This window comes from Lissotriton helveticus, chromosome 11 (assembly GCF_964261635.1).
Source record: "Lissotriton helveticus chromosome 11, aLisHel1.1, whole genome shotgun sequence".
Lineage (NCBI taxonomy): Eukaryota > Metazoa > Chordata > Amphibia > Caudata > Salamandridae > Lissotriton > Lissotriton helveticus.
The window spans coordinates 160,927,372-160,942,078 of NC_136072.1; the positions used below are offsets into that span (position 1 = coordinate 160,927,372).

Genomic DNA, 14,707 nt, shown 5'->3' on the forward strand with positions numbered 1-14,707 from the left:
AAGAAGAAACTTCAATCTAAAACTGTATGAGGTACCAGCTGTAACGTGAAGACACTCAACATCCGCCTCCTTTTCACTGTATTTTTTTAGTCTAATGACCTGAAATCCGAAAATAGAAATGGATTGAAACAACGTACACTGGCCAGTACAGGGTCAGTGTCAGGGAATAATATGAAGTGTTGAACATAATAAGGTACTGAAAAAGATAAAGAAGATGAACTGCATACATATTTTAGAACGAGTGAGTTAGGTTGTCTACATAATGGAGAACTCATCATTATTCATTCTATTAACTGAATCGGACTTTGGTCTATCTTGGAAACTAAGATTCACTTGGAAAGTCAATCCTGGACTACTGAAAGCAATGAGATGCCATAAAATGGGAGACTGCAGCTAAAAAGGCTCATTAACAATAGCGACAGACTAGGCACAACTAGAAGGCTCGGAATGGCAACAGAGTACCCTGCCGCCATAGTCTCGGTCCGCACGCCTAATTGTGAATTGGCATAAATCTTCCCTCTTTTGGGGTTTTTGTTTTTGGAAAAGGTAAAGCTGGTGTATGCATCTATCGCCAATCGTAGATGCACATCAAACTTTTAAATGGCTTTGTATGAACCGCCTTGATGGCGGTTCATACAAACCCACAGAGTTCACTGCGGGGGCAGATAACTCTAAATATTTGAGGCAGAGTAAAGGCAGGTAGCGGATGTAAAGCCCTCCGTCACTCTGACTGTCTTTACTGAGACTGTCAACCTCTAAATCAGGCCTATGTACGCCGAACAATATTGTAAAATAAATCGAAACAGTTAGAGTACTTTGGTGACTGGAAGATCATGTCCCAAGAAAGATATAGGTCTCTGGTTAACAGGAGTGACTCTTGAAGGGCCAGTTCCCCTACATAGAAATGGAGGCATAATATCTGGTTTCATGTGGTTTTCCCACACTGTATTATAGTTATAAAAATGATATTTTTCTGGCAGATTTATCAGGGGAAACAGCCATCACATCGTAAGCGTTACAACGCATGTGATTACATCGCGGTTGTTACAACGACCACGTTGTTACATCGCAGTACCATTATAACGCAAGTCGTTACAACGACCTGCTCTAGGGGACGCTTAAACTAAGGAATAGTATCATTTACTATTCCAACACCTTCCCTACTGTTGCACACACTAGAGTTGGAATAGTAAATTATACTATTCCTAAGTACAGCACGCCCCCTACAGCAAGTCGTTGTAACGACTTGCATTGTAATGGTACTACAATAAAACAACGCGGTCGTTGCAACAACCGTTTTGTAATCGCCTGCGTTGTAAACGCATGCAATGTAACCAGGTATATTAGTTTATCAGGCATTATTAAACAACTATCCTTGGGATTTCAATGAAAGGGAGAAATCTAAAGGTGGAATGTGTAAAAGAAAAAAAATAGAGTTCTCAGAAGCATAGCACTGACAGTCTTCACATAAACATAGTAGTGACTGACATGAAATTACTATCATACGCCACATACAATGAATGTGATGCCACAAGAGCTAAAAACTGTACATTTTCTAGTAAATGTTCATGCTTACCTGAACGGTGTGGCGCTCTCCCCCACTGTAGACCGAGATAGGGTGTGGGTGAGTCCTAGGAGAAGTGGTTGTTGTACTGGAGGAGGCAGTGGTAACGTTAGTTGTACTGCCTTTTTCGTCCTCCATGGTTGTATAATTCTGCACACACATTTTGGATTAAAATACAAACATATTAGTCAATACAAAGGTTACAAATTGCTGATAGGTTAGTTAATACTGCTATTGATACACGACTGCCATGCTGAATATCCAATTCACATTTTAGAAGACGTGTTACATCAAAATATCAACACTAAAAAAACAGCTTGGGAGTAACTTCTATGAAGCAAGACGGTCGTTTTTTCTCAAGCTTTAGACACTACCATGAACACATCAAATTGTGCTGCTGCAACAACCACAGTGTTGAAGAATAGTCTTGGTATAACACATGGCTCGACACACTGTCGCCTGGCACAGCATGAGAGAAAGAAGATCGAGCTTCAACACCTTAACAAAATGGCAACTGTAGACTTCTGACAATGAAGTAATTATATAACTGAAAGCTCTCTGGATCCGATTAAGACTTTCACCCAGTGATTTCATTTTTAATTTAAATCTTTAATAAGTATAATAAGTATAATAACTTTCACTTACGTGAAAATAGTTGAGTGTTTATTTGCACAATTTCGATAAGTGTATTTGTATCGAAGAACAAGAACCAGACAAAACAAATGCTGCCTTACTATTAGTATTGTAAACCATAACCATATCTTGCAAAAGTTGATTAAGAATATTATTGGATTGTAAATATAAAAAATGCAAAATAGATCAAATGATGAAGCTTTACCTTGTTTAATTTAAATTTACGTTTTATGGGCTCAAGAAGACATCATTCTAAGAGCAGAATATATGGTGTTAATATGGCATTAGTAATATAAGGTTTATAGATTTCATGTATATAGTAAAGCAGAATAAACACAAAAAATCATAAGTCTGGACTGATGGCTCAGTGGACTAATCCTGGGTTCTCCAAAGTCGGTCGTGGAGGGCCGGATCCGTGCCAGATTTTTAGCATATCCCTATTTAGATCAATGTAGTTATCTTAAAATCTGGCATGGATCCTGCCCTCCAGGACCGACTTTGGATCACCATGGACTAATCCATCCGCTGCAGGGATCTTTGTTTGACCCCATGGTCTCAAATTTTGATCTACTGGGTTCCTTCAGCTTTCTATCCTCCGAGATTGATATCATGAGGGTCAACGAGTCGCTAACAATAATCATTTTTATATATATATTGCTAAGAAACTCCTAGGCTATAATGTGCAATTGGCAAAATACACTTACATCCAATTTGTATATGCAAGGGTTGTATCCCCAAAATACATGCTCCCACTTAAAGTAATTTCTAAGGATTTTATATCGTCTGTCATGGCACCTGCGCCTTTATTCCCAATGACATGTTTCACTCTGCTCCCACATCCAGCTCGAATACTATTTTGTGAAATGACATTTTCTTGTTCCGTTTTCTGAACCTTGGAGCATCTGGTGCTGCTTGTATAAAGATGTGTGAAATGTTACGTGCCTCTCTCTCCCTGGCACTTAATTGGTTGTCTGTCCCTGCACATCAATGCATCCATTAAACAGCCTCCCTTAACACCTAGTATTACCCAGTACCACCTGCAATTGTATATTTACTTGATTCTAGCTGCATCTACATCAGTCCTGTCTTCAGGACTGTGTTTTGAAAAGGAATGGACTACACTGAGTCAACCACTGTGCCAAGCCCTTCGAACAGCAAATAACATCTCTTTTTAGGTCAAAGCCTATCAGACAGCACTGCTATCTAGTTTGTTAAAGATCTGTTAGGGACATTCAGAAAGCTTCCTGGGGAATGCGTGCCACTCGTTGCTTACCTTTGGCTTTGTGGTTTGTAACACATTTTCTGGGTTTCTATTTGCAGACTCTATTTGGTTTAGGCTATCCAAATTGAGCTCGTCCTTCCAGTTGCCCAAACCTTGTTTACTTTATTTTTCCACGAACTTGTTTTCTGTAAACAGGCCTTTAAATTGTTTTCTTATGTTGTCACAATTGTTTTGCATACAAAGACTGATGTTAAATGTCAGGCACTCTCATCCAGGGAGCCTGGTGTTTATTTTTCTTTCTATTACTTCAAAGTGAGAGAATTTATGTGACAATCCTGCTGAGTACCCATGTAAGAGGAGAGGGTGTAGGATCTTTTTTCAAGCACACAACACAAAAAATGAACAGTGCTGATGTTTCAGAGTAGATCAGAATTAGCACAAATGAAGCACTTTTTTGTAATTCTGAAGTGTGGTGGAAACAAGTATTTTAATACAATCAAAACGCATTAATTCACTAGGTGATGACATTTCCTTACATTATCGTTTGTGTGGCACACATTATCGTTTGTGTACTGTGGAACCGTATTTGGGTGCAAATGTAAGGTAATTGTCAATTGAAAATGTGTTGTCTTCAATGGCAGTGTGCTGCTACACATGCATACTATACACTACGCCACTCCACTCTATGCCTTTCCAATCTATGTCACACCACTCCATTCTATGCCACTCCACCCTACGCCCCTCCATTCTAAGATACTCTGACACGCCACTCAACTTCACGCTGCACCAATCTACGCCACTCATTCCACACCACTTACCCCACTCCACTTCAGTCAAATCTATCCCACTCGACTCCAAATGTACCCCAATCTACCCCACTACATTTTGGTACTGTCTACCCTAATCTACTCCATCTACCCCACTCCACCCAATGTACCCCACGCCGATCTATGCACTCCTATCTACCCCAGCCCAATCTACTCCACTCCACTCCAATCCACCTCACTTCAATCAACCCCTCTCTAAACCAATTTATCCCGCTCCACTCCAATCTATCCCAAACCACTCCTATACAATACAATCTATACCACTCCAATCTACCCCACTGAAGTTTACCTCACTCCACTCTACCCTGAATCTACTCTACTTCACTCCATTCTACCCCTCTCATCTCCAATCTACTCCACTCCAATCTACCCCATTCAACTCAATTTAACCCAATCAACCCCACTCCAATCGACCCCACTCAACCCCAATGTACCACACTCCAATCAAATCTATCCCACTAGGCTCCAATCCACCCCAGTCTATTCCACTCCAATCTACCCCACTCCAATACAACCCAATACCCCCACTCCACTGTACCTCATCCAACCCAATCCACTCTACCCGACTACACTTCACTGTACGCCACTCCACTCTACCCAGTCCAATTTACTCCACTCCATTGCAATCTATCCAACTCCTCTTCACTCCATGACACTAACTTTTAGACATGCTGAATAGCAGCCACACTGGTGTACAACATGGCTAAAACACATTACCAGCCAAGATCTCTTGCAATAGTGAGACCTACTGTCTTTGCCAGTGCTTGTTAAACAATGGGGTCATCTGTATCTGAATACTCAGCACCTTTTCTTTGCTGTAGTAGTGATTACCTGTAATACTCTCTGAGCAAGGCACCTCCACATAAGCATATATCCTCTCATGCAATCTTGAACACATGTGCATCTATCCTCTCTACAGTAACTAAAACCCTGCAGTGGCACCTGTTCCTATTCGGGTGACGCTGTACCAGCCATACCGCCGCTCCCGATATGGCATTGATACCTCAGAGACCTTACGTTGGGCATGGGACGAGCTGTGAAAGCGGGCAGGCGTCCCCATACTATATGCCCCTTCTATACCATTAGCACACAACCCCATGTTGCCAAACATGAAGGATGGACTTAGCAAATCAATGGCACAAAAATTAAGCCTCCATACGTTTGCAGACCTTTACCCAGAGAACACACTCCAGTCCCCTCCAGTTGCAGCTGAGGGTCAGAGGGTGCCATTTGCTGAAACTTTCCTATGCCATAAGCCTGTTGCGCCCTGCATGATAGTTTTCCGGTGCCCCCACCACCCTTGTCAGCCTTAGAGAACCTGTTGAGTTCACCATCACCCCGTGAACTTGTCACACGCCTCTACACGCACATTCAAAACACTGGCCCATTGGTAAAGCCCAGAGCATTACAGGGGTGGAACGATGAGCTCCCTGCTCCGCTAACTGAGGATCAGTGGGTATATTGTTGCTGCCAACACACCGAGCTGTCCCCCAATTATAGGCTTTGCCTGCTTTATTTTATGTTCCTTCACAAGTTCTTCAGGACACCTATAGGCTTGCACCATATGGGGCTGAGGGACGATGAAAGCTGCTGGCCCTGTGGGTTCACTCCCGCATCTTTCTTACACATGGCATGGGATTGTCCAAAGCTAACGACATTTTGGTCCACAATTTTTACATCGATTAACTAGATCGTTGATACGTCTCTATCACCATTCCCCCTGCTGGGCCTGCTGAGCTACGCCAAAGACACACCAGTTAAGGTACACAAATAACACACATTACTCCTTTTGTTCGCCAAACGCGAGGTTGCCGTGCACTGGGGGAGGAGGAGGGTGCCTTCTGTTAAGGAGTGGATCAGGGACGTCACCTACAGTCCCTCCCAAATAAACACATTCTGGGAACTCATGCCCCCAACTTCGAGACCTCGTGACATCTGGGAACCATTTATTGCTTGGGCCAGGGAGAAGCAGGGGACAAATGGAGACACCCCAACATGTACAGGGTCAGCCGAGGGGCTGTTGTGAAATGTTAAAGCTATCTATTTTTCACCGTTAACCTGCCTGCATTACATGCGCTAATAAATGAGTTTCTGAATTTGTAAACACATCCCTCAAATGAGTATTTCTTGATTGACATCGAAATGTGGTTGTTATTTGCATTTTTCTGTCTAGCACTAGTGGGAAGGGCGCATATTGTACAACATTTGCAATGAACTGACTGTGCAGATTTTATCCCTGCATCGTTAGTATACTGGATTGTGGTTTTGTATGTGTTCTTGTATTTTCTCAATGAATAGGCACTACCAGAAATCAATGCATACCTAATATGGGGGATGGGGCTGTGAGCATAATTTTTTACATTACAGTGTCAAATTCTGCTTGAATGTCAAATCTTGCTAGAAAGGTCAGCTGGGGTTTTCATATTAACACTTTAGACACAATGACACAATTAAAAGACCACTGGCAACTGGACCTAGAGTGGACTCTGCTGCTGGCCTCAGCCTGACACCCTGTGAGTCTCTAAGTGCCAGACCTGGGGGCTTTAGAAGTGTAGTCCTGGGACTTAAAGGACTAAAATTAGAATATGAACCTAATTGGTGTATTTGAAGCAGACTCCACCCTTATTGGATTATTGTTATGTTGGTTGTAGTTTTGCTTTTGGAATTTTACATTATTTTTCTAATTTGGCTTGGTATGTTTATTGCGACTTCATTGCTTTTTTTGGTACTGCAAACACTTTACAGACTACCCTAGGTTAAGCGTGTCAGCTCTGTGCTATATGCTATATCGACCAGGGGGTGAGCGCAGGATAATTTAGTGACTTTAAAGGTTCACCTTGACAAGGCTTGTGATTTTTTCTGAAGTGGCTAGTCACCCTCTCAAATTAATAATGCAATTTCTTTTTCACACCATGCTTCTTGCTTGTTACTGTTCTTCGGGTTCTTGCACTTGTCATGCTCTATTTGCTATTCAGATTTAACTTGCTACCTTAATCTTGCGCACGTGCTACAGTCGTTAGGTTCTTTATGCTTTCTCTGCTCCAGCCAATCTTCAGCTTTGCCCTATTTCTTGCCAGATCCATGTTTGCGCTCTTGTTGCTTCCTCCTTACCTGTGACTCTCGACTAGGAGCAATCTTCTCTCTACCACTTGCCTTGCTTTCTTCTTGGGGTTAGGGAAGTTTTCTATTTTATATTTACACATACATACATAACTCTTTTTGTGCAGCAATTGCCTCCTGGGTTCCAGGATGCAGGTCCAGCCCCATTTTCCTGTGTCACATGTAGTCTTAACGGCCTCACTAATTAAAATGTGATATTGCTATTTTCTTAGCAATCTCCCTGTGTTTCCAGTTGGACCCATAGCAGGTGTATTTAGTGTAAGTATAATGTACTAGGTTCTAGATATAGAATCAACTCTGAGGCCTCGTTTCCATAGAGGTTGCAAAGTGACTATATGTAAAAATAACATGCACAAACACTGAGTTTCTTTTTCTATGTGAAATACTTAATCTTATTTTTCACACCACAAACAGGTACCCAGTATCTTTTTCCAGTTATTACTTCCTTCCCCCACTTGGAAACATTATGGTTCCCTAGCCTTCTCTGTCCTGTTCCTTGCCTTTACCCTGATTGCGTCTGCTTTTTCTGGTTCCTTTTTCTCTCTAGCTGTACATTATCTCTCTGATCCGAAGTATAATACCCTTCTCCCTAACAACTGCACACCCTGAGTCTGTTAAGAATGGGGCTTTCTTGAGGAGTGGTGAGTGTCACTGAGCTGAGAGGGATTCCCTATCTTTATCAGCATGCCCTCTGGTCCTTTTTGAGTCCTGAACTTGTCCTGGTTTGAGTACAGTTACTACTCAGCAGGATATTTGACAGACCAACTCAATTGCAAATCAGCCATGAAAGGGGGTAATGCATGGTGGAACGATTTGTGGAGACCCTTAAATAATATATTGTGAAAGGCAGCTAGACCAATGGATAAAGAAAAGAGTTTAGGACATTTTGACCGTAATAACTAATCAGTTAGTTTCAAGGTAATAGTGGGAGAAAATATTTAAATCAGTTAAAGAAAACAGGCGCTGACTAATATTTTCTTCTGCAGAGGAATACAAGCCCTTATGACTGGCAAGACTAGAAATTCATAACAAACAATGCAGTGATGGGTCTATGAATGGAGTAAATATCAAGGAAAATTATGACATTGCTCAGTAAAAAGGACAAGCATAATTGAGGGGCATCACCTCTGACCAAAGAGGTGGGCTACATTCTTGATAATGACTGAACACTGCCTAGGCTACCTATGCTTTTGCCACCTACAATGTACACAAGTTTGTATACTTCTACTGCCGACCTGGATGAAGAGCTAATGGAAAGGTTGTCAAAGATCTACAACTTAGAACAGCTTCAGATGGGGAGACAACCAAGTTGGAATCAGATATCACTGTGACTCGGGAGGTGATGGATGATAGCAAAAACCCTACATAATAACTGGCCCTTTAAGTGTCCTAACAGAGCTGTCCTAAAAGATGAAAAACAAAGCTTATGAACATAAGCTTGCTATGTTCAGACAGGCCAGACAGAAGTGCCCTCCACCTGGCCATGTGAAGAGAAGTTGTTACAGTAATCTTTAAAGAAGGCAAACTCTTTAAAAAAATGTGAGTCCTGGTGCCCTATGTTCCTGCTAAACACAGAAGCCAAAATACTCACTAACCACCTGCAATCATTTATCTCAGACTTGGTTTCACCCAGACCAATCAAACACCCTTATGAAATAATGAATATTCAACACAAGAACTAACCTTCATTTAAAATTGTAGAGTTAAACAATAGCCAGACATGTGCCAGAATAAGAAAACAAGTTACTTACCTGTAACTTTGGTTCCCCAGTATTGGTAACTTTCATAGATTTCCATGCTTTTGTATCATTCCCCGTCGCCAGAATGGGAGTCTCGGAAAACAAAATCACATAGCAGTAGGTACAAAAGAGAAAGAAAAAGGCCTAGGCCTCATTCCCTTTTGTAGCATATCCGCCTCTTTTTGTAAAAGAGACCAAACTAAGCATCAGCCAATCAGAAGAGCCTCACCCCATAGAACCCTCCTGAAGGAACCTCAGAGCCTCAGATTTTCATAGCCGTTGAGTAACAGTCACCCCATCTGCTGAAGGCTGAGCTTTCCTCGGGGAGGTGGGTGGGCGCATGGGAATCTATGAAAGTTACCAAAACTGGGGAACCAAAGTTACAGGTAAGTAACTTGTTTTCTTGCCCCAGTATTGGAACTTTCATAGATTCCCATGCTTTTGTATCAGAGTAGCAAGCAGTTTGCAATAAAACACATTTTGTGGCATAAACATACATTGCAATAGCCATCAGTACATGAGAGAAACAAAATGTGCAGAAAAAGGAAGGTGGGATAGGAAGGAAAGCTCACCAATTAGTGGAAGAGGTTCCTCAGGACTGCCTGGCCCACAGCCGTGTCCTCCTGTGTCAAGGATTCCAAGCAGTAATGCTTTGTAAAGGTGTGCACACTGCTCCAAGTCGCAGCCCTGCAAATGTCTCTGATTTGCACTCCAGCGAAGAGAGCTGTCGAAGAAGCCACCGATCTTGTGGAATGCGCTCTAATTCTGCTGGTCAGGGGCTTACCCGCTGTCAAATGGCAATGGAGAATGGCAATGGAAATCCATCTCGCAATACTTTGTTTTGAAAGAGGGATGCCCTTGCGAGGACCACCAAAAGCAATGAACAATTGGGAAGATTTACGAAATCCTTTGGTGCGATCCAAATAAAATTTTAAGCATCGTTGTACATCCAGAGAATGCAGTGACCTCTCCGCTGGTGTGGAAAGGTGAGGAAAGAAAGATTTAAGAATAACTGGCTCATTCAGGTGAAAGTCCGAGGGCACTTTGGGTATGAATCTCGGATTAGTTCTTAAGATTACTGTATTACTTTTGAATTGGAGAAGCGGTTCCTGAATTGTGAAAGCCTGCAGCTCCCCAATGCGTCTCGCCGATGTGAGGGCAAGAAGGAGAGCCAATTTCCATGAAAGGACTTTCATGTCCGTTCGACGTATTGGTACGAATGGGTCTTTCATGAGCTGTGTGAGGACCAAATTCAGTTGCCAAGTAGGAGGCGGAGGCCTCACTGGGGGATAGACATGGAACAATCCTTTAAGAAACTGTTTAATTATCCTAGAAAACGAAAGGGAAGGTCCAGACGCAGAATGTCTGTACCGAGAAATCGCTGCCAAATGAACTTTTATGGATGAATGGGCCAGCCCCGTCTTAGCTAAGGACAAAAGATAAGGCAGAAGTTGATGAGGTTGGGAAGAGAAAGGGTCAACACCTTCTTTCCTGCACCATATGCAAAATCTTTTCCATTTGAAACAATAAGTCTTATTTGTGGAAGGAGCTCTAGCCTGGGAGAGAATCCCTCTTATTTCATTTGAGATGGGAAGGTTCATGAATTCTCGCTGCTCAGGAGCCATGCTGTCAGGTGCAATGAAGCTGGATCCGGATGCCAAATTTGCCCCTCGGACATTGTGAGAAGGTCCAGGATGGTTTGCAAGGGAAGAGGAGGAACAAGCGACAACAGATGGAGTTCCGTGAATCAGAACTGTCTCGGCCAAGCAGGGGCTATCAAGATCATCTTGCATGGCTCCACCTTGATTTTCCTGATAAGCCTCGGGATCATTGGAATGGGGGGAAAGGCGTAAACAAATGTCCCTGACCAGGCTATCGAAAGTGCATTCCCCAATGATCCTTGATGGTGAAGCCTGCTTGCATAAGACCGGCATTTCTTGTTGGTCGGAGTGGCAAATAGATCTATTAAAGGCTTGCCCCACTGTTGGAAAACCTTGTCCAGAACTCGCTGGTTCAGTTCCCACTCATGACTGACTGAGGATAGCCTGCTTAGTCTGTCGGCATGTTGTCGGTTTAAGATCCCTGGCAGATGTTCCGCCTGCAGTGAAATTCCGTGAAGGATCGCCCATTCCCAGATTTCTTGAGCTTCCTGAGATAACCGGAGAGACCTGGTTCCTCCTTCTTTTTTTATGTAATGCATGGCCGTGGTGTTGTCCGTCCGGATGACAACCTTCAAACCTCCTAGTCGAGGAAGAAAAGCTTGAAGAGCCAGTTTAATTGCCCTGAATTCCAGGAGATTGATGTGAAGCAGACGGTTCTTAGGTGACCAATGTCCACTGACATGCAGATCCTGCAGTACTGCCCCCCAGCCGTCCAATGACGCATCCGTCGTCACAACTTGAGGAGACGGATCGCTTACGAAGGATAGACCTTGGGATAAGTTCTCCTGCTTTGTCTACCACAAGGCAGCTTTTCTCATCGCCGAGGTGATGGTCACTTTGTTGTTGAACGAACCGTGAATTTGTCTCCACTGGATGTCCAGCTGCTCCTGAAGAGGAGGCATCCTCAATCTGCAGTGTGGAATCAGAGGAATGCATGAAGAGATCACTCCTAGCAGAGATTTGTAACGGCGTACTGAAAGATACCTTCTTCTTCTTAAGGCCAGCACGCCGGTTTGCAGTTTTTCCTGCCTCTCCAAGGTTGGGAAAGCTTTTTTGAGATTCGAGTCCAAGATGGCCCCCAGGAAGCGTGCAGTCCTGGACGGAACCAGAGATGATTTCTCCTTGTTTAGAGTGAGACCCAAATTCTGAAAAAGGTTTGTACATGCGTTGACTGCTTCCCTCGCTGCCCCCCGGGACGGAGCCTTCAGCAACCAGTCATCCAGGTAAGGGAAGACTTGAAAGTGATTCTTCCGTAGAAACGCTGCTACTGGTGCCAGCACCTTGGTGAAGATTCTCTGGGCTGAGCGAAGACCAAAGGGTAAAACCCTGAATTGAAAGTGGCTCTTGGCTACTGTAAATCGTAGAAACCTTCTGTGTGCCGGGTAAATCGGTATGTGAAAGTACGCGTCTTCGAGATCGAGCATGGCCATGAAATCCCCTGGATTGATGAGACGTAGTATGTCTTGAAGTGAGACCATCCGGAAAGACAGGGAGATGAGATAGGTGTTGAGCTCCCTGAGATCTAAAATGGGGTGCCATTTCTCTGGCGCCTTCCTTTTCAGGAAGAACCTGGAAAATAATCCTTCTCCTCTTTGAGCGGAGGGGACCGGCTCTATAGCCCCTTTTAGGAGCATCTGATGAACTTCGAGACGCAGATGTTACGATGGGATGGCGGCCGGGGGCTTGGATAGTGGGATTCGTGTAAACTCCTTTTTTTTTTTTTTTAATATATTTATTGAGATATTATGGTGCAATTAAGAAATAGACAAATACAAATACAAATTCATTATTCCTTATAAAATACAGATACATAGTAAAAAAGTTAATGAATAATATATAAATAATCAAGGCTCCGAACAATTTATAAACGCATATGCAGCATAAGAACAATTAAAACCACTCGGCCTTCTTGGGTAGAAAACATTCTATTAACATTTTGAATCCCTCCACTTTTTAAGTGGTGCCCAGATATTTCTGCCCATCTCCTGAGATTTCTTACCCTTATGTTCATATAAGCATGACTCTATATTGTGCATACCCAATAATCTGGCGAGCCACATTTGGAAAGTGGGTGCGGTGGTATCTTTCCATCCTGCAGAGATAAGAATCCGCAATACCGCTACTGAAATGAAAACCAGAGCATCCACATCTTTTCCCAAGTTCAACTTATCGTCCGTACCTAATAGCATCAGGGTAGGGGATAGATTGATTTTATGATCTAGCAGCCCCTCCCAAAAAAACATGTTCTCCCTACGAATTGGGACAAGCTGCCCACAATGATAAAACAATTAATAAATCTGCAGGGCCAACATTACACCTAGGGCCCTATCATCTTCCCTAACCCCCCAGTCAAATAGCTTTGCAGGGGTATAATAAAGATTAAACAATGTCTTGTAGTGTTGGGCCCTCAAGTTTGAGGACCGATATAATTTCTTATTTAAAAGTAGGGCTAGATCTAGATATACGTCGGGATCACCCAACTTTTGCGCCAGTGCAGTTTTGGATTTCTCCAGATCGTCTTGAAGGCCCGACAACAGATAATTATAAGTTATTTTTTATCTTCTTGCCCCCTTTTATTAAATAATCAACCATTGGGTTATCTGTAGGGAGAGAAATCTTTGGTCTAATGGCCGATAGTGTTTGTACGATTTGGCCGTATAAAAACCAATGATTTTGAGAAATTCCATATTTCTGCTGTATGGTTTCAAAACCAAGGATATCATCTCTTACCATAATATCCCCCAGAATCCTCACCCCATGCTCCTTCCGGAACAAGCAGTTCCTATTCAGGCCTAGATGTGGAAAAAGGCTAGAATTCCATAGGTTAGTATTACCAGTATTTTTTGGAATATTCCAGAATTTTCTAACAGCCTTCCAAGTCCCCCACGCCCCTTCCATGATCTTATTTCGAGCCCTCTTGTAGTACCTACGATCTACTTCACACATCAATACACCGAGAGCCTTTCTCCCCAGTAAGAGCTCGAAAATGGACGGGGGACACTGATTGTCGCCCTGACCTTCCGCCGGCCTTGAATCGGGTTGAAACAGTGTAGTCATTTGTGTCAGGAGGCATGTCCAATGATATAACCCAAGGTTTGGCATAGCCAGGCCGCCCCTTACCAATGGTAATGACATAAAGTTAGTAGAGCGTCTGACCCTGCCATACTGCCAAATAAACCTTATAAAAACAGATTCTAATTTTCTGATTACACCTTCTTCTAACAGCAGTGGAATGGCCCGAAACAAAGACAACACTTTAGGAAACATATTCATTTTTAAAACATTTACCCTCCCTATCAAAGAAAGATGTAACACGTCAATACTTTTCAGGTCAGCTTCGATCGATTTAACGAGGGGGAGATAGTTATCTTCAATGATCTTATCGACTTTAGCATTCACTCTTACCCCAAGATATACAGCTGAATCAACAAACCTTTCATCAGCCTCAATGATATTTTTGGTGCAGATTATTTGAGTTTTCCCTTAGTTTAAACGGTACCCTGACCGACTCCCAAAGTCCTTCGCCAGTTGAGCCAAAATGGGCATCGCCTGATGAGGATCCGTGGTTATTACTGCCAGATCGTCAGCATAGGCTAGCAATTTTGTGGTAAAGCCATTAAGCACCACTGGGCTAATCTGTGGGCAGCCTAGAATCTTCTGTATCAAGGGGTCAATGTATAAAGAGAAAAGAATAGGGGAGCAGGGACAACCTTGGCGCGTCCCCCTCTTAATTACTATCTTATCAGAGCCCTCTCCCATTACTAGAACTCTGGCTACCGGATCTTTATACATTGCTTTAATAGCCCTCATAGCTTTATTTCCAAAGCCTCTACCGGCCAAAATGCCCCACAAGAACTCCCAGACCACGCGGTCAAAAGCTTTCTCCGCAACGAGGAGGATCATGGCCATCTCCCCCCCCCCTATCCCCCCGCGGCACCATG

General features: G+C 43.0%; 1 protein-coding gene across 2 annotated transcripts in view; it reads right to left on the reverse strand.

Moving 5' to 3' along the window:
- The window catches only part of PHC3 (polyhomeotic homolog 3), a 627,291-nt gene that overhangs the window by 539,420 nt on the left and 73,164 nt on the right, over positions 1-14,707 (reverse strand). For both annotated transcript variants that reach the window (XM_078666127.1, XM_078666126.1), the window contains exon 2: positions 1,577-1,714. In XM_078666127.1, coding sequence (XP_078522253.1) covers positions 1,577-1,702 — 126 coding nt within the window. In that variant the 5' untranslated portion in view covers positions 1,703-1,714. The remainder of the gene's footprint in view (positions 1-1,576; positions 1,715-14,707) is intronic.